The 20,935-nt window shown below is 43.0% G+C and overlaps 1 protein-coding gene across 1 annotated transcript in view; it reads right to left on the reverse strand.

Moving 5' to 3' along the window:
• LOC310859926 (uncharacterized protein) overlaps nucleotides 1–20,935 on the reverse strand; it is a gene marked incomplete at both ends in the record, with an annotated part of 42,927 nt that overhangs the window by 13,021 nt on the left and 8,971 nt on the right. The window contains 13 exons of the mRNA XM_083766691.1: nucleotides 2,863–2,916; nucleotides 3,588–3,695; nucleotides 10,853–10,867; nucleotides 11,087–11,140; nucleotides 11,412–11,465; nucleotides 11,993–12,100; nucleotides 12,349–12,402; nucleotides 13,732–13,776; nucleotides 15,604–15,657; nucleotides 17,028–17,081; nucleotides 17,252–17,305; nucleotides 19,108–19,177; nucleotides 19,657–19,767. Of these exons, the coding sequence (XP_083622817.1) occupies nucleotides 2,863–2,916; nucleotides 3,588–3,695; nucleotides 10,853–10,867; nucleotides 11,087–11,140; nucleotides 11,412–11,465; nucleotides 11,993–12,100; nucleotides 12,349–12,402; nucleotides 13,732–13,776; nucleotides 15,604–15,657; nucleotides 17,028–17,081; nucleotides 17,252–17,305; nucleotides 19,108–19,177; nucleotides 19,657–19,767 (835 nt within the window). The remainder of the gene's footprint in view (nucleotides 1–2,862; nucleotides 2,917–3,587; nucleotides 3,696–10,852; nucleotides 10,868–11,086; nucleotides 11,141–11,411; nucleotides 11,466–11,992; nucleotides 12,101–12,348; nucleotides 12,403–13,731; nucleotides 13,777–15,603; nucleotides 15,658–17,027; nucleotides 17,082–17,251; nucleotides 17,306–19,107; nucleotides 19,178–19,656; nucleotides 19,768–20,935) is intronic.

The raw sequence follows: 20,935 nt of genomic DNA on the forward strand, positions 1-20,935 counted from the left end.
GCTTTGAGCAGGGAGGAGGGGTCTAACGTTTGACATCATAGACAACAGATGTAAACAAAAACATCGATCGAGCCGCAGAGCTGAGGAGCGCTTGGCATGGAGTTTTTTTTTCACCCACCACTACCAGTGGTTAATGGATATATTATCGTCATATTACAGTAAGAAAACGGCTACCCCAGAATTGGAATTACAAACTAGACCAGTGCCCTTAGGGACCACACAAGTCAGGAATGATGCAGTTTAGGAATTCATGCTTATGCAATAGCTTGCACTTGTTGTCAGACTACCCGTTGGACCCATTGTCAGAGTGCCTTATACCCGGCCGTTACCAACATACTAATATCGTTAAATAGCCTATTACAATGGGTTATTTACCCGTTGGCTTAAATGATTAGCCGGGCTTCACATAACGTTAGTGGGGAATAGCAGAGTCCGACATGCATGCCCCCATGTAGTTTTTAAAATTACATTTAAGGCCCAATATACAAATGGCTACAATACCCAAAGCCAGCCAGTCATTTTGTGGATAAACAAGAAGTTGAAGGGTAAATTTAGGTTTGATAATGATGTACCATGGACGTTGAAATTGTGGAGAAAAAAACAGCCAACGTTAACATTGAGGTGCCCACAAGGTTTAGGTGCCCAGTGCCACTGGACCTGCATCCCTCTGGAACGATGCAAGTTGGGAACAAAGCAAGTTGGAAAGCATACCCCAACCATTTATACAATATCCGTTGTACTGTACTTGTACTTCTTGTCAGAGTACCCATTAACATACAACATGGAGTACATGGAGAGCCCCGATATAACCAAAAAATCACACTTGTGTGAAAAGAGGGGTGCTCTTATCGGCTCTTTTCATCATACATCACCATGCATCATCCCATACTGGCCAATCAGAAGGCCTGTTGCCTGTGATTGGTTAATTCTGGCCAATCAGAATGCCTGTTGCCTGTGATTGGTTAATTCTGGCCAATCAGAATGCCTGTTGCCTGTGATTGGTTAGCTGATTTGCTCGTTTACATATGTCATACATTTTCCCTTCAATGTCAAATGGCGTTTAATGTTTTGATGTTTAATTGATCATAAAAAGACATCTGACGTCATTTCTCCGTTCACCGTCAATGGCAAAACTTGAGCAATTGAGACATTTAGCGGACATTTGACCGGAATTCTCTTACCGTGGTCAATGGCAAATCTTGAGACGTATGGGGACAAAAGCTGTTTATAGAAGGGGCTAGCACCGCTCAAAACACACACTTGTGTGAAGTGAGGGGCGCCCACTGAGGCTGACACATTCATTGCAGATTCACTGCCACTACATGGACGATGCACAGCCATAGATAGCTAACTTAAGCTATTAAGTTTTAAACCTCAGCATTGATTAGCTACAGTACACCTGGCCTTCTCCATGGATTTGTCTATACATTACGAGACATGAATGCAGTTATTATTGTATAAAACTAAATCAGTCACAAGAAGTATTTATATTGCCACATGACCTATGCCCAGCTTTGAGGGTCTGTGTGAACACAAACATTGGCTGATGGTTGGCTGATCACCCTATAGCGATGATTTCTTTATATATATATGTTTGTTTTCCATTTTAAAATACAAAACGAACACAAAGCGATGATTTGATTGGCTGAGCCAAGTTCATATTGAAGATAAAAGTGAGGGCAGAAAAGTGAAGACGCCAAAAGTGATTGGCCGGAATGACATTTGTGATGATTTGATTGGCTGAGCACGGAATGTGATGTATGATGATAAGACGCCCCTCACTTCAAACACGTTTGATTTCTCCTTCTTCCTTTTAAGTAGTCACAGAATATTTATCTCCAGTTCGATCGATCCCGCAGTCGTCGAGGCTTTCTCTGTGCTTCCGTGATTTTTTCCATTAAAAAAAGCATGTCTCGTCTCGCTAAAAATGCTGAGGAAATCCAGGACGGAAGCTTTTTTCCAATTGGAATAAACAGGAATGAACAGTAACTGAGATTTTGTGTGTGTGTTTAAGAACTAGGCAACATTAACCTCTTTTCCTGGTCGCAACACTGGACCTTGCAGACCTCGGTTGCCTCTATCTCCCAGAATTCCCTTTGCACCCTTTTCACCATAAGGTCCCATTTTCCCTTTGTCTCCCTGAAACACAGGCAATAATGTTGTGAAGTTTAGTTGAAAAGCTCTTTTCCTAATGGAATACATCGTCGCTGTCGGGAGGAAACCACCTAACTCCATTTTTGAAGTTTTAGATTTTTATTTCCACAAATCAATGTTATTGTTTAAAAATATAAGGTTTTCTTCATTTCCTGAAAATGTTACATTTTGGAGTTAGGTGGTTTCTTCCCGACAGCAGAGATATAATAGGGTGGAATTAAATTATATTCTGTGTGCTTCATCTGCAATGAGTCTCACATCAATCTCTGATATCTGTGCAAATCTAATTGTATCAACAGTGGAATGAGTAGAAAATATGTGTTTCATATGAAGCTACTCACAGATAGACCTTTTAGTCCAGGGGGTCCCTCAGGTCCCCTCAATCCAGGTAGGCCCTAAAGCAAAGCAACACCATGTGTGTGTGTTTCTGTTTGTGTTTTTTCTTTTTCAATGACAACACTACATTCAAATCTTTAGTCAATACATTCTAATCAATCTACCTCCTCACCATCGACACCAGCAACTCCCTCTTGCCCAAAGGGTCCCATGGATCCCTTCAAAGTAGAAAAGCAGATAGCAATTAGAGTCACATTATGTCACATACTTCTAGGGTATAGTAGTATGCCATCTTATCCATAAACAATACAGAATCATTGCCGTGTCATTTAGCTTCAGAGCATATTCAGATTAGGTCAACAGAAAATATACCTTGTCCACTTTGTCTCCAACTGCACCAATTGGTCCAGAAGGTCCATCTTTACCCTTGAAGAAGAGGGAAAGATTAAGTACAACATTACGTTTTACCATTCCTAATATCTGAAGGCAGATTCAGAGCAAAGTTTCTTTCCTTTTTTTGCTGGGCATAAAAGGGACACAGACAGATGGGTGGAACGGGTTCTCTGACACGGCTATAACAGGTATTGCATAGCCGGGTGGGGCATGGATTTCCAACTTCCATTGTTACCGACTAGTCTCTGGTCTAGTTCTAGTTCCAATAAAGGTTAATCATGCACAAACTGTAGGGCTTATAGTCCTGAGTCCTACTCTACTCACTCATGAACCACTTTGAATGGAATGGAGTGTAGTACCATTCCCCAAAAATCTACATTTACAGACACTTTCTAGGTGTTATTCAAATACCTTCGCTCACAAATATCTTCGAAGGTTTCGAAGAGGTTAACTATACATGCATCACTTGAACTACTGAACTAAAGAATAAACGTAAGTGGCCCGGACTTCTGCCGTGGCTGTCTGGGCACCTACTGTAGGCTGCTAATGCTGCCTGACAGCGTATTGCAGGTTCAACTCCCGATCCCGACGACCTTTGCTGCGTGTCACACACACTCCCCATCTCTCTCTCCCCCATTTCCTGTCAGTCTACTATCCCTAACAATAAAGGCAAATAATATAAAGAATAAACGTAAGTGACTTACTGGGTAGCCTGTGACCCCATGAAGGCCAACTGGTCCTCGGGGCCCCTGATCACCTGGAGGGCCTCGGAGCCCAATCTCACCCCATGAGCCAATGTTACCCTGATTACCCTGGAACATAACCCCCCACCAAAACCATGTAACATATTTTTACTTTAGTAGTAATAACATGCAGTGGTTACTGTAATAACTGAGCTTGGATTAGTACATTACTGCTAGTAAATGAACAAATAAAACATAAAATTACCACATGGAGGAAAGTATGGAATGAATGAATTTAATGAATGAATGAATGAATGAATGAACAAAGTAACATACAGGAGTTCCTTTGTATCCTCTTGTTCCAGGCATACCCATCTCGCCCTGGTTGAAAAACAAAGTTAGTTTGTTTTCCATTAATGCTGCTGAATAACTTGTACAAATATTCCAATATGTTAGTGTAGGGATGGAGCAATACAGCTAGAGCAAAGCAACTGCTTGAAAATGATGAACTTACTGCAGGGCCATGTTTTGCACTGGGTCCAACATCTCCCCTTTTCCCCTTCACAAGTACAAGCATAACAAAATACAGTATTAGTAACACTATACACAATATAATGTACATCCTGTGCAAGTGATGATAACTGTGCTCACTGAAGTCAAACATGATTAAAAAAATCACACCTGTGTGAACCGAGTGGTGCAACTCCCCTCTCTCCCCCCCTCCCCTCTCTCTCTCTCTCTCTCTCTCTCTCTGTCTCTCTCTCTCTCTCTCTCTCTCTCTCTCTCTCTCTGCTCCGTCAGATTAGCTTTATTATGGATATCAATCCGCGTCGCTGAGAACTATTTTTTCATTATTATTTTGGGTCGGCCTTTCCTTCTTTAGCATACCTAGACCGGATCGCGCATGCGAGCTGCCGTTCACGGGGGTCGGCCTTTCCTTCTTTAGCGTACCTAGACCGGATCGCGCATGCGAGCTGCCGTCCACCTCCCATTATACAGGCAGACTAAAAGCTTCAATAACTCCTAATCTACGGAGCTCTCCATGGTTTGGTCAATTAGCGCGATGTTCGGAGGTCTTTGCTGATTATCCGGTGGTCTAGATGGAAACATTGGTGCTTTCTAGAGCAAGGATGGCTATATTTTAGCTCGCTAGCATTGACGCTATTTATTTAGCACAAGATGTGAGGCACGCATTGTGCAGGCACGCGCATTGTACACACACGCGCGGATATTGCTGGCCATTGCTGGTTTCACGCATGCGCACACCACTCGTGCTCATGACTGATACATGATACATGATACATACGGACATTCCTGGTTGTAGGAGTGGTTGCACCACTCAAAAAAGAGTCACCATTTACTGTAAGTAGACACTGAATTGATCTACATACACAATGCATTTCTCAGTGTTCGCAGAATGTTTGCCAATTTATGCCAAAATGTTCACCTATAACACTAGGGTTGGAGGATCATACTGTGAATCAACATTTTGTGTGACAGAAAGTTTGATACCTTCAGGCCAATGTTCCCAGGCAGTCCCTTTGGGCCTTGTTTTTCCTTAACCCCCTGAAAGAAACGAACAAATGAGCAAACCTTTATTCTCAGCATGAGACTCAGTTATACTCAAAGATTCCAAAATGTGTTCTTCTCTTATAACCTCTTTTCTATTATCCCAACTTGTATGCCAACACACCGACCATAAGCATTTTAAGGAAACACTGTACAAACAACTGTAGCCTATACTAAAGGGTAAAAAGGTTTTTGACGAAAATGTTGCGACAGCGTTACTGACCATGGTGCTTCATGTAACACTTATTGCCACAGGTGTGGGTGGAGGTGGGGATTTTGAGCACCCACCAGCAGATGTCAACGATGAACCTATGCCCCAAATTTTCCAGAACGGCCAGTTATAGCACCACCAGGAGGAAGACTTTTGAAAAACACTCCCCCAGATTCTGTCCAAAAATCCCGCAAATTGTTACACACTATCTTTATAGTATGTGTTCAAGCTGGATCTGTCCGATATTTCATATTCCAGCCTAATTGGCTAACATTGGCTTTCAGTTTGCAGGATTGGCCCGCTTTGAACAAAAAGCCTCAAATCATGAACGCAACGTGCAATTTACGTGAAATATTACACATACTTTCCTACTAGGCTGAGGAATATATCCCACCCTTTCCACATTGGCCTGTTATAGCTCCACCAACAGGTGGATTTTAGCAAAACACATATTTGGAACAAAATGCCTCAAATCATCCATTGCAATCAATTGCAATCCAAGGTGTAAGAAGAAATAGCACCCTTTTCACATTGGCCTATTATAGCACCACCAGGAGGCCACAACCTGACCTGCCCTGGTGGAGACCTGTGCCCCGAGGAGCACTTTATCTAGTTTTCTCTTTTTGTCTCCACCAGGCCGAAGGCATGGGGGGAGAGTATGTTTTGCACTCCGTCCGTCCGTCCGTCTGTCCGTGTGTCCGTGTGTCCGTGAGCAGCTAATCTCCGGCACCGTTAACCCGGTCGATGCCAAATTTTGCACACACACTCCCTGGATGCCAACGATGAACCTCTGCCCCAAAATTTCCAGAACGGCCTGTTATAGCGCCACCAGGAGGCCGCTTTGTGCAAAACAAGTTTTTGCATGCCAAATTTTGCACACACACTCCCTGGATGCCAACGATGAACCTCTGCCCCAAAATTTCCAGAACGGCCTGTTATAGCGCCACCAGGAGGCCGCTTTGTGCAAAACAAGTTTTTGCATGCCAAATTTTGCACACACACTCCCTGGATGCCAACGATGAACATCTGCCCCAAAATTTCCAGAACGGCCTGTTATAGCGCCACCAGGAGGCCGCTTTGTGCAAAACAAGTTTTTGCATGCCAAATTTTGCACACACACTCCCTGGATGCCAACGATGAACCTCTGCCCCAAAATTTCCAGAACGGCCTGTTATAGCGCCACCAGGAGGCCGCTTTGTGCAAAACAAGTTTTTGTACAGTACACCTACAGATTTTGTCCAAACATCGCGCAAATTGGTACACAGTCTCTCTAGCCATTCAACGAAACAGGTCTTTCAGATTTCTGATTGGTTAAGATTGGCTTCCAAAGTTCACAGGAGTGCTCAGTTTCAAACAAAATGCTGCAAATCATGAACACATCGCGTAATTTCCGTGAAATTGTGCACGCACATTCCCACTAGGCCGAGGAAGAAATGCCACATGAACAATTTCAACTCAGCCTCAAGGTGGCGCTATAACTGGCCGAAAAGTGTTTTTACCTCTAATTTACTTTTGTTGCCCTTTTATCCAACCACCAGATGAAGGCAAGCTGCAATGTCCTACATTCCTATCCTGGTGGAGACCTGTGCCCAGAAGGGCACTTTTTCTAGTTCTATCTATGGTACTCTCACTTTAGTGTATGCGTGGACACAACTGCTCCTTTATGACGAGTGACATTAAGTAAAGTGTTGATGTTATAACCTACCCTGACTCCTGGCTGTCCTGGTTTCCCTGTCATTCCTCTTTCACCAGCATCTCCCTGTTAAATGTAAACAATAAACAGTCGAATTTGATTGCATTGTCAGTCATTTTATACTTAGACTGAACTGAACTGAACTGAACTGAACCAATCAAATGTAACTGAATTAATTTCATTTAACTCAGTTGAATTCACTGAATACAATTCTGTAATCTTTATTTGCATGGCAAGATCACTCTTGTACGGACTCGGAATCCCAGAATACTTGTGGGAACAACATTATACAGTATGTTGAGTGCCCAGCAGTTACTAATGTGTGGAAACAAGATTTATTGCGACTGCAGGTCACATTTACTATGAAATCGTGTATTTCCCGTCAGTCAGTCACCAGGGTTCATGTTGGCCCTTGGTTCACGTATACTGTAGGTGCGCTTTCAGAATAACATTTGACAGACTAATGGGAGTTCTTGACCAACTGGACTAATGGGCAGCCCCCTAAGTGAGTTTCTTTCATAATATTTATATATGATATGATATATTTCACTATATTATATGCATCAATCATTTCCAGAGCATGAATAAAAATCTTGTGGCCAGTACATACAGATCTTGTTACCACAAGTAATTAATTTGAGTGCAAATCGTATGGATATCGTGCCCACATCCTCAAGTCATGGCTGCAACATACAGATCTCATTTCCACACATTAGGTTGTGGGCACAAGATACATGATGTTCTCACAACAAAGCAGTAGTATAAAATACAAAACCAATACATCTGACCTTACAACAAAGAAGCAAATACTTGAATGCAAATAGTAAATGTACATGAAAATAAAACTCACACTCTTTCCAACTGGTCCTTGGATTCCTGGCGCTCCTGTCTTTCCAGGTATTCCCTTTGAAATATATTGATGCATCAACACATGAGTATGTATTTTTAAAAAACATCCAGGGAGTTGAAGATATAATAGGAGGGACCACTTAATTACCCTTTGCCCTGTAGGGCCAGAGTCCGCACCAATTCCATTTGGTCCAACTGGTCCCTGAGGAAACAATGTCATTGTACTTACACATGTATGGTAATTCACTTGACCATTGGTCATTAAAAAAATAAACATCACTCTTTTATACATAAATTATATATTTTTGAACATTGCTATGAATCAGTACACATGCACTGTACTGGGAAGTTGGTTTATTTGGAATAGTTAATGAAGTTAATGTAAATCAAATGTTGATAAATTGATTGTTTGTAGTTTAGATACATGTATTACCGGGGCACCATGGGAACCATCCTGTCCCCTATTTCCAATAAGACCTTGGGAACCCTAAGATAAGAAAGACATGCTATTAGACTAACATGGTTTTGTCCCCCCCCCCCTACTGTTATGTTGAGTGATGATAATATAAGAGAATAAATGTGTCAGGTGTGGTCACCTTCTGGCCTTTAGGTCCTGTAACTCCTGGCATACCAGCTCTTCCCTGTACAATAAACAAGAAAAAACTAAAACACATTGTTGCATGATCAAACTATGTATAAACAAGTCTTAAAGATACTATAGAGGGGCGCTGAGACCGGGAAAATAATTCCCAGTTAATTTTCCCCATAGGCTTCACTCACACCTACACAACAATGTTGCATGGAAGATGTGAGCAAGTTGCAAGTGTCATGGCCGTCCCCTCCCTAGATGCCTCCCTAGACGCCTCCGCTAGAGAGGAATGCGGAAACAACAGACCTATGTTTCTCTGCGTGTAGTCTTTTTGTGGAGTTGTGCTCAATGTAGGGCTGGGGCGGTATGGGATTTTTATTACCGCGGTTATTGCCGGCCCCCATACCGCCGGTATGGCGGTTATTACCGGTATGGCGGGGAATAATAAGAGGGCTAATAAAAGTTACAGGTATGGTGTGTGCGATATTAATTGTGAGATTACATAATGACGGTAATCATTAAAGGACCACTTTTGAACCTATCTTCATGATAAAATGGCACGTTTCTTTCTACTCGGTCTGTGTCACATAGGAGGCCTAATCTAATTGAATACCCCTGCCATAAAGCATTACACTTGTTTACAAGAGGGTCCACCATTTTCAATTCATCATATCATTTTGTACACTATGCACTTCTATAAAGCCAAAAACAGGAAATCATCATAAAGGAGGTAAAAAGGGGGGAAACGTATACAGTGAGGGGGGAAAGGGGTTGGTGGAGTCAAGGGATTTACATCTTAATGACAGTTGGTAGGGCGTTCCACATTTTTGTGGCATAGGAGTGAAATGAATTTAGGTGGACCCTCTTGTAAACAAGTGTCCACTCACAGTTAACAGTCTTTGTATTAATTTGAGTTGTGCTTGAAATGTAGTGTAATTCTGCAAACTGTTAATAAATATTTTAATCAATCAATCAATCAATCAATCAATCAATCCTTGTTTGTGCCGAATCTGGGTTGCACATGGTTTTTTCTCCCTCTGGTGTTGTTGTGTTGCTGGCATGATTAGACTGACTGAGCGTCACTGTTTATTATGATACACTTTTCATTAAAAAAAAAAATTAACCACGGTAATGAACCCGATACCGCGGTATGCGTTACATACCGGCGGTATGGCGGTATTGCGGTTATTGCACCCAGCCCTAGCTCAATGTGCTGGTAGACTCAGTCAGGAGACTACATGAAACTCCGCCCATTGGGATAAAAAACATCTCTTCTCTCCTATTGGTTGGTGGTTAAATCCATGTTGTGTGGATGTTGCGCCTACAAGCTGTTGTACGGCTTTCGGCTGTGTTTCGACTCCCCCTCATACAACACGTTTGTCTCCCATTGGAAATGAATTGCGAGCTTGCAACACGCACAAGACTCATGCATCAGCTATACAACATTCTGTTGTGTAGGTGTGAGTGAAGCCATAGACTTTTCAAAAAGTATTTATTTAAAGATGTTTACGCCGCGGACAAAGCCAACTCTTGTTGTGACAAATCATGACAATAAACACAATGTTTTGGGCCGAACAAATAATTAGAAAGAAGAAAAAAACACTTTTTTTGTAATTATTTGTTTGGCCCAAAATATTGTGTTTGTTGGCTTCGTACGACACTTAAAAGGTCTTTAAATAAATACTTTTTTAAATGTCTATGGGGAAAATGCATTGGGAATTATTTATTGGGCCTGGTGTCGTCATGAAAGGGGGCGGGAATTCCGCATGGCATTATAATTACTATCTCCACCAGGTCGGAACGGGTGGGAGCTATGTTATGTTATGTTTTTACCCCTGTCCGTCTGTGTGTGTGTCTGTTTGTAACATTTTATACTTCATATTCCATTCCGATTGGATGGCTTATATATTTTGCATGAGGGCCCTGTTTGGCAAACAATGCCATAAACCATGAACGCAGCACCACAAGCACTTTCAGTTCCATGCATGCTTATTTATTCTTCAATCTTACAGTAGCCTACTCTTAGCTGTATCTGTCCCATGTTTCATGTCTACTGCTGTGCTGCTATGACATCTGAAGTTCAAGTTTCCCACAGGATCAATGAAGATGTATCATTATTTTTGAAAACTGCCTGTAAATGAATAGCCTACATGTGGAACTGTTCCGAGTAGAGTAACCATGCATGACAGATTGGGAACATAGGAACCTTAATACCGGGTTCTCCTTCAAGCCCTCTTTCTCCAGATTTCCCCATTTCTCCCTGCAAGAATAGAACACACCTCAGTGCCATTACATGATTCTAAAAAAGGGTTGTATAGAATCTAGAATAAATCTCATGTACTTACAAGATGACCAGAAAATCCAGAAAAACCGACTTGACCTTCTCGACCCTTTGAGAGACAGATACATAAGCCATAAAATTATACATATCAAATCTATTTGAAGAGTCCACAATGTTTTTATAGTGCAGTTTCGACAAATTCATTTGGAATTAATTACATGGGCATCTTGTGGCAACATAGTTGCTTACTCTATATTTTCATTATTTTCCTTTGTTTGGACAAAATCTGGCAAGGCCAATAACTCAGTATTTACAGTATTTCTCCTACCTTGTCACCTCTAGGCCCAGGAACTCCATTTATACCAGTTGGCCCTCGGTCTCCCTACAAATAGCAAGCATGCACGCACGCACGCACGCACACACGCACACACACACACACACACACACACACACACACACACACACACACACACACACACACACACACACACACACACACACACACACACACACACACACACACACACACACACACACACACACACACACACACACACACACACACACACACACACACACACACACACAAATTCACTCCTGAATCTGAACTTTAAAAAGACAGCCATGATTTTAACAACTTTATTATGTCTCACTTTTGGTCCGTCTTGTCCTTGCTTCCCTTGTTCTCCAATGATTCCGTCAATACCCTACAGAGATAGAGATAAACAACATACCTACTGTAACATAGGTTGTACCTACAGAGATGAACATTATCATATGTTGTATTGTATCCTACAGTGACACAGATTAACATACAAAGACACATATTAAACATGATCATATGTTGTAGGTTGTACCAGTTTACAGTTCAGGCATTTAGCAGATGCTCTTATCTAGAGCCATTTACATGTGCCAATCAGAGTAAGAATGAACCCTAGTCAACAAATGACAGGATGAATAGTCACATACCATGTACAGTACAGGTACAGTACCATACAGAGACACAGATTAACGACATTACCTCATGTTGTATAGTCACATACCATGTACAGTACAGGTACAGTACCATACAGAGACACAGATTAACAACATTACCTCATGTTGTATCCTACAAAGATGCTGATTAACAACATTATCACAGGTTGTATACCCTACAGATACACAGATGAATAACTTTATCATATGTTTGTTTACAGAACTTTTCAATGAACACATTAAGGTTTATTTCACTCACATTAGGACCAGCAGGTCCCGGTGGTCCTATTGGTCCTGGAAGTCCCTCCAGTCCAGATGGCCCACTGTGACCTTTGAACCCCCGTTTACCTGGAGGTCCTGGGAAACCCTGCATATGAACACACAGAGCCAAGTGATTTAATAAAATATTGATTTCAATCATACCACTCAGTAAATCATTTACTGAGTGGTATGATTGGTGGATCAATACATAATAGTGATATAGGATGGATCAAATACTGCAGATCTGACTGACGGATAGGTTGATTTTTTTATTTCATTTTTATTACTGTTCATTATCATTTACGAGTAGTGAAACTCTGGTTTCTGTTTCTGTTGAAACAGGTTGAAACTCACTGGGTCACCCGTAACCCCTGGATCACCCTTTCCACCCCGTGAGGCTTTGATGCCCTGATGGAAGAAGCAAACACGCACACAAAACACGCACGGATGCACGCACGCACGCGCACACACACACACACACACACACACACACACACACACACACACACACACACACACACACACACACACACACACACACACACACACACACACACACACACACACACACACACACACACACACACACACACACAGTCACACACACACACACACACACACACACACACACAGGTATTAGTAGAAATATTGCAGTTATGTTATGCGCTTCAGACGGTAATATTTGTCAAACAGTATAGGTGTCTTAATCGACACCGGGGTATACTTTTCAAAATGTATGTGTAGAGGGAGACCACCTCCTACCACTGCTGGTTGTGTTAGTTGTATTGTATTAAGATACTCAGCCATTAAAAATAACGTTTTATTCATTTTAATTGACTAATTAAAAGAAATTGCTTTAAGTAATCTTACGGGATCACCTGAGGGTCCAGTCTTTCCTGGTTTCCCATTTGCTCCCTAAAACGAGAGCAAGAAAAATCAATAAGTAAAGAATCATAAGATGTTAGATACAGCAAATGGCAAATAGTCTGTCAGACTCATCATGGTAGATAATGATGGTTTCAGTTACAGTAAATATTTTACATTAAGTCCAGGCGGTCCAGGTTCACCGATAGACCCTTCATCTCCTGCATCACCCTGATAGAACACAGAGAGACAGTTGAATCATGGAATGAATCATGGAATTTTTTATTTTCCTAATAAAGTTGTTTACTCCCCTCCCCTGGCCTCCACACATTGGTAAATGGTAATTGTGAGGGCCCTCTGATTGACTCCTGTGCTCTTTACTATTGAATTAATGACAATTATCTGGATGAATGATATATTATTATTGTTATATTACCCAAGGTCCCAACAAATGGAGTAAAATATATTTCCCCCTACCAATATAAAATATATGCCATGGAGGGTTAACTTTAAGGTTGAGATAAAAAATCAAGGTCAAGTTGAAATAATCAGTCATTTCCCCTGTTTTCACTGTACTCACAGGATCCCCCTTTGCATGGCCTGGAGGTCCATCTGCTCCTGGCTTTCCCTGTAGGAAATAATATGTTCTGATAACATAAATTGAATGACATTAAAACAAACATTGTACAGTCCTGGTGTGTTCTTGACGTACCTGAGGTCCACGGACACCAGGAAAACCAACCACTCCATTAGGACCAGGCTCTCCCTTGAACATGAAATGTATCATACATTATAAGGTGAAACACTATGCAAATAATATAGGATATGCCACCATTATTTAGTTTCAATGAAGTATACTTTAAGCAATCATACACAAGGTCCTGGATGTCCTTTAAAGCCCAGTTCCCCTGGTTGACCCTGAAAGCATAAACATTGGTTATATGAAACAGCAAAAACATTGGCTGGATGATACGCATAAACATTGTGAAACAGCATAAACAGTGGTTGTATGATACTGCATACAGCATAACCAATGAAGCATGAAGCAAAAACATTGGTTGGATGATCATATAAACACCTATGATGATAAAAACGTGTATACGTGATTACGTGTATTTGTCTAATGTTATAGGCCCTCATTTATCAATTGAGTGTAAAATCTGCCCCACATTCGAGTGTAGGTTTCGTAGTACACCCACGTCGCCACAGCATTTATAAAGTGATCGCAAACAGCTGATCCTTCCTTAATTTCGTTCCGACATTAATAAATGTGACGGCTGAAATCTATCTGGCACGACCTATGAAATCAAACGTTCTGCAATACGATCGTGAAACCATGGTTACAGGGAAAAAAGTTTCGCTGGCTTGCCTTGCTGCCCCCTTTCTCATACACACACACAGACGCACGCACGCACACGCAACTTACAACTTGTTGTATCTTAAATAAATAAACCTGCATGAATTAAATAAAGCTGTCTGTTTCTCCTCTCGCTTCACTTCCCTTGCTGCCCGCCTCACCCCCCTGCACGCACGCACATATCGCAATTTGCAAGCAACTTTCACTGTGTGTTGTTAGTTGTAGGCTATATTAAATTATTAAAGTCTTTTTAATTTAATATACAACAAGATATATTAGTGAACGAAAACCTGAACCTGTGAACCATGAATTAAATAACAAATAGGCACACACACACTGCTGTTTTGCATAGGTGCTCCTCCTGTCTGTCTCTCTCTATCACTGTGGTCCATCCGTGACCAACTGACCATGCACGTTCGACAGTCTATTTAGATTGCCTCGCAGTCGCTATTCGCTGCAGTGGCTGGACTGTCAAGTTTCAACTGTCATTATATGAATGTGCAGCCGTATAGCCTCATGTGGCTGGCACTGGTGGGAGTGGTGGGCTGGCTGGGTAGCCTACCTATCTCCGATGCGGTTCCCACTTGCGCTGGCACGGTACATTTGGCATTCGAGCGACGCGTCGGGTTTATTAAACGAGGAGGAGGTTGCACATACCGTAACTCCAGAAAGACATCGGCCTGCTGTAGATTAGGCTACAGTAGGCTACCCACGTTGGGACTCTCCACAACTGCAGCACTGCACTATAGGCTACTCTCCAACGTCCCGTCATGGAAATATTTCAGCACAGACAGCCCAAATCCTCGCATGTATGCGCTCATGCAAAACACTGTTTAAATGGCTTAAGCATCTAACTTGCAACATTGTTTTTAATTGCGTGATTTTATCTCCTACTAATTTCATATGACACAAAGAAACATCGTTGATGTATTCCTTTACTTTTTTTTTTGTTTGTAGCCCATACATACCTATACAGTTTTATATAAACATTTTAGGAGTGAATACATATGTTTAGATGCCTGTGACAGCCTGTCAGCTGGTCAAACAATGCTGCTCCGCTGTTCTACGACAGAAAAACAAGTGAGGACAAAGCGTACGACAGCTCCCGACCAGACGTGACTTTTGAACTTTGTCAAGTTCAATTTCAAGCTTTGGCGGAAATGGTAAATGCCGAAAATGTCGGTAATTTCGGCGTGCACCCATATTTTGGCATACGCACGGTTGATAAATGAGGGCCATAGAGTGTAAATTTGTCAATAAGATAGAGAGAGAGTCCCAAAACTACAAAACAGTAATTTAGATTTGTTGTAGAAGTTTGAATCAGAATCCAGCAGGGAACCAAACCTCTCATTATGTGTAATTTCACCAAAATATCATAGTGTTCTTACTGGAGGGCCATTGACTCCTGGTACACCTTTTGCTCCTCTGGGTCCCATTTTACCCTGTGGAAAAGAAAACAAACAGACAGATGTGCTCGCAGGTCATTTAATGAGCTGATTATAATTGATATCGACTTCATGGGTGATGAGTGATGTCACTGACCGGTGGTCCTGGCGATCCAGTAAAACCTTGAGCGCCGATCTCACCCTGGAACATATAATCACATTTTATTTACTCCCCACACACATGTCTGTGTGTTGTCACCAGTAGTACCATACTGGCTCATATGCCAGTGAGGGCCTGAGACTGGGAGGTCGGGGTACAATCCCCGGCCGGGTCATACCAAAGACTCTAAAAATGGGACCCAGTGCCTCCCTGCTTGACACTCAGCATCAAGGTTTGGATTCGGGGTAAATCCCTGCGATATACTAGTGTCATGTCCAGGGGGTGTACTTGTACATCAAGCTGCCTCCCGCTACAGAAACAGGAGATAGGCTCCTGCCCTATGGGCCTCATGGCTCGGCAAGGCTACTTACTATGTGAAAAACATACTCTCAGAAGCTCCAATACTAAGGGGGGCACGATGGCACAGTTGGTAGTGCTGTCGCCTCACAGCTAGAAGGTCCTGGGTTCGATTCCCGCTCGGGACGCTGTGGGTGCTGGCGGCGTGTATCCTCCTCAGTGCCCATACCCGAAGGCGGGGTTGGCGAAAGGGCCTTTCTGTGTGGAGTTTGCATGTTCTCCCTGTGTCCCCTAGGGTAGGTAGGTACCCTCACAAAAAACATGCAGTAATCCTGGTCACTAAACTGCCTCCCTTACCTTAAATATATTTCTGGCTAATTACTGTACAGTATGTACATTTGTTACCAGGGAGCTATGTGGCACTAACCATAGGTCCTGATGTTCCTGGAATGCCAGTTGGACCCCTGGCTCCTGGTAAACCCTAGAAACAAATGAAAGATCTGTGTATTTCTTCTTGCTAGATAAAAAAGCTGAATATTATGAACTATGTATGCAATCCGTTCATGAACACAAGGTATAGCATATTGTATAATATATGTAACTTACAGTACATCACACCATCTTAGCTTTAAAGGAAAGGAAAACTTTATATCGATACGCTAGTTGAGTAAACCGAGTTTAGATGGCTCTTTACGGTCCTTGCGACATCCATACCATGTGATGATATCCAGTGCAGTGTTTTACTACTCACTCTGTAGCCAGTGATTCCAGTGAGGCCTCGGTTTCCTTTATTTCCCTAATAAAAGAAAAGATGGAAAAGTATGATACCAGTATTCATTCATGATGCTCATTCATGAGCAGATAGGTAACTCTGTGTGGGTGTGGGTGTGTGCATGTGCGAGTGTGTGCGACGTGTGCGTCCATGCATGTGTGCGCACTGCATACATGACAGTGTGTTTCAGATGCTGACCTTGTCACCTTTGTGTCCTCTGTTTCCCTGTGGCCCTGGCTCCCCGTGATAGCCCTGAGAGAACAGAGGACAGAATCAAAATATAGTACAAAGTAGAAACTTACAAATGGAGATTCTATTTATTACCATACAGTAGGCTATATTAATGTGCAATAGTACTTTGTAATTATGAAATTAAGGGACATGGAAAAGGTGATTTATGTGAAATTGCTAGTCATTCTTACCCATTCACCCAGCTCCCCTTTGCTGCCCTTATCTCCTATGTAGCCTTTAGGACCCTGGTAAGACAAACAGAAAGACATGCAGGTAAAATAAATTACTTATCATTATTGATAAATTACAGAGTTATTCTGCTCTACAATTTGTAGATATTATTTGGTCAACCCTGAATAAGAAATAGACATAACAGCAAATAAGAAATGGACATACGTAGGCCTACCACTTTGTTAGCAAATATTCAGTCAGTCGCCTTGACCTGTCTGCTAAGAAACTCACAGAATGGCTTTCGCCCTGAGTGTGCAATCGGACAAATAGTGGCTCCAAGGAGGATACTGGAAGGTGTCAGGGAGAGGAACCTGGCAGCAGTTATCACCTTTACACTTACCAGGGCCTGGTGTATGTAAATCATTAACATTCTCCGGGCCTATGGTATTCCTGAAAAGATGGCCTCAACTTAAGCTCAATGCCAAGCAAACTAAAGTAATGGCATTTAACAGAACCAGGACGGAACCATTGCTCCCGCCAGCGGGACGAAGCTCGAGATAGTCAACAGGCACAGGTCCTGGGCCTGGTGAGACGTAGGAGGGGCCCGGACAGGAGTCAACCCACAGAGCCTAGTCCTTCCACACGCCAGAATCTGCATGAGGGGCGAGCTCCAAAAGTGGTCTTTGGCATAACACTAAGTGGCATACCACTTTTAAAAGTTTTCAAAATGGTATGCCATTTTCCAAAGTGGTATGGCGCTTTTCAAAGCGGCGTTCCGCTTTGTAATTAACCGAATGGACCTGCAGCGTGCCGTTTTTTTTGTTTTTGTTTTACATTATTATCCCACGATTTTGTAACCCAGTTTTTCTTTTCACCCAGTGCCAATTATCTAATGTAATCCTGGGCGCTACACTTCCTCTGCCAACCTGGGGGGGCAGCGGACTGACCTCATGCCTCCTTCTATGCATGAGGAGTCCAAGCTGCTTCTTTTCACCTGACAGAGGGGAATTTCCCCGGCCGGACGTAGCGTGTGGAAGGGACACGTTATTCCGACCAGTTCCTTTCCCCTCCATCAGGCTTTTAAAGCATTATAATCCACCACTCCTGAATGAAGTGCCTGGTGCTGGGAGTCTGGTGCAACGCACAGGTCATGGGCCTGGTGAGAGCAGGAGTGGACCTGGTGAGACGTAGGAGGGGCCCGGACAGGAGTCAACCAACAGAGCCTAGTCCTTCCATGCGCCAGAATCTGGTTCTCCCAGTCCTGGCAGAGTAGTTCCGGAGCAACGGATTGTGTGGCCTTGGTCTTGCCCTAGTGGGACTGATCAAGGGTAACTACTGGGACATAAGTCGGGACTTGATCACCCCGGCTGGATTACCTGAGTGAGGGGTATGATGTTCGACAGACCCGAAACCCCGATGACCTCGGGATACATCACTGAGGATACCTCCCAGGTGTATCCATGCGATGTTTTTTAATAACAACTTCAATTTCAACAGAACAGGATCTGAAAGGGACTTTGGATTGTCTGGTATGGGATGAGGATAGTGTGGCAATCAGACATGGGAGATTACCTAAATGGATTTGTGGATAGGATCAGTACAAGATATGGAAACTCACAGTACAATGCTATGAATGGCACTTAATGTCCCATGGGTGGACTACATCAGAGGTCAAGAGGTGCATGACCATGCACCAATTGAAAATTGACGGCCATCGTACAGGACAGGTATCATACCTGACAAAGGCCGGTTAGGCCGAAACGTTGTATTTTTTGTCCGTTCTGTTGTCAATAAATTATTTTGGAAGGGAAAGATGCACACCACCTACTTAAACACAGTGTGACAGTGGAGCTAGCAACACTGCAGAGATCCGGACCCTGATGCTGGATAGGAGGGTGTACTGTGGAGGCCAGCGATCCAGGAATCTCTTGTTTGTGTCGGCTAGTCTGCACTCTCGCATAGCATCGATAGCATTAATTGTCTCCACCAGGCCGAAGGCATGGGGGGAGAGTATGTTTTGCACTCCGTCCGTCCGTGTGTCCGTCCGTCCGTGTGTGTGTGTGTCCGTGAGCAGCTCATCTCCGGCACCGTTAACCCGGTCGATGCCAAATTTTGCACACACACTCCCTGGATGCCAACGATGAACCTCTGCTCCAGAACTGTGCAAAACAAGTTTTTGCACAGTAGCCTACACCTACAGATTTTGTCCAAACATCGCGCAAATTGGTACACAGTCTCTCTAGAGCCATTCAACGAAACGGGTCTTTCAGATTTTTTACTTTTGTTGCCCTTTTATCCAACCACCAGATGAAGGCAAGCTGCAATGTCCTACATTCCTATCCTGGTGGAGACCTGTGCCCAGAAGGGCACTTTTTCTAGTTTAATATAGTTTCAACATCTGCATGTCTATTTTATATATCCACACCTGTTCCCCAGGAGGATAGCCCGGAGGTCCTGGGCCATCATCCATCCCAGGGGTTCCGTCTGCTCCGGGTCGGCCTTCAGGACCCGGGGTACCGCGTGGCCCAGGACTACCCTGGAACACAAGACAATTATGTTGATGTTATTGTGTTCCACTATCTTCAAATGTTGTGTTATGCTATTGATGTTGTCATGACAGCAGTGCAAGCCTCTCCTAATCATCTGGTTCCACTTTGTGTCAAACACATATCAGTTGTTGTGTGAGTACAGGCAGGCCGACGTTGTACTTTAGACATAATATCACTTCACTGCCTATAATGTTCCTGTGTCAATAAACATTTAATCTTGCAGCAGCTGTCCACCCAAATGCATCATATGTAGCTCAGTGGTTTTCAAACATTTGTCCCAAAGAATTTCAAGGCACACCTGTATTCATAGCGAAAATAGGTGCTGTGTTGAGCTTGAGGATTTAATTTAGACATTTTTGAAAACGGCATAATTAAATATAATGAATGACATTCCCAAAGTAGGGATGCAAAGTTGAAAGTAGCAATACATATATTTCAGTAAGGACATTAAAGACATTTTGATTGCTGCCCCCATGTTAAATTTGAACATCTTATCTAACTATAAATGCACCACGTCTGTGTGTGTGTGTGTGTGTGTGTGTGTGTGTGTGTGTGTGTGTGTGTGTGTGTGTGTGTGTGTGTGTGTGTATGTACACGTCTGTACGTCTGTAATCCACGTAAATCGAGAACCGTTCGCCCCACCGACTTCAAATTCGACACACACGTTCCACACCCCCAGGGAGTCCAGTGCCCGGTGTCGAGTTGGTCGGACCCACAGTTGTCAAGAACCGCCACAAAAGGCCTCTGCCCGGGCTCTGGACAGGGCCCCTGCCCAGTATCCATATATGGAGCTGGCCTGTTCTGACATCATTCTGATGTCTGCATAGAATCCATGTTTGGGCATGCCTGACAAATAACTCCATATATGGGCATAAAAGAGACACAGACATAATATCTGGGTGGGGCATGCATTTCCAACTTGCATCGTTCCAAGTAGGCCAGTGCCCAATGGGCACCGATGTAGAGGCTCCAACGGGCACCGCTCTAGTATCTATAAATGCACCAAGTCTCTGGGAACGTACGTCTGTAATCCACGAAACTCAAGAACTGTTTGTCCCACCGACTTCTAATTTGACACACGTGTTCCACATCCCCACAAGGAGTGCAGTTCCGAGTTCTTCAGATAGTTGGTTGTCCAGAACCAGCACAAAAGCC

This window comes from Protomyctophum parallelum (genome assembly GCF_964188405.1).
Source record: "Protomyctophum parallelum genome assembly, chromosome: 6".
In the NCBI taxonomy this organism is placed as follows: domain Eukaryota; kingdom Metazoa; phylum Chordata; class Actinopteri; order Myctophiformes; family Myctophidae; genus Protomyctophum; species Protomyctophum parallelum.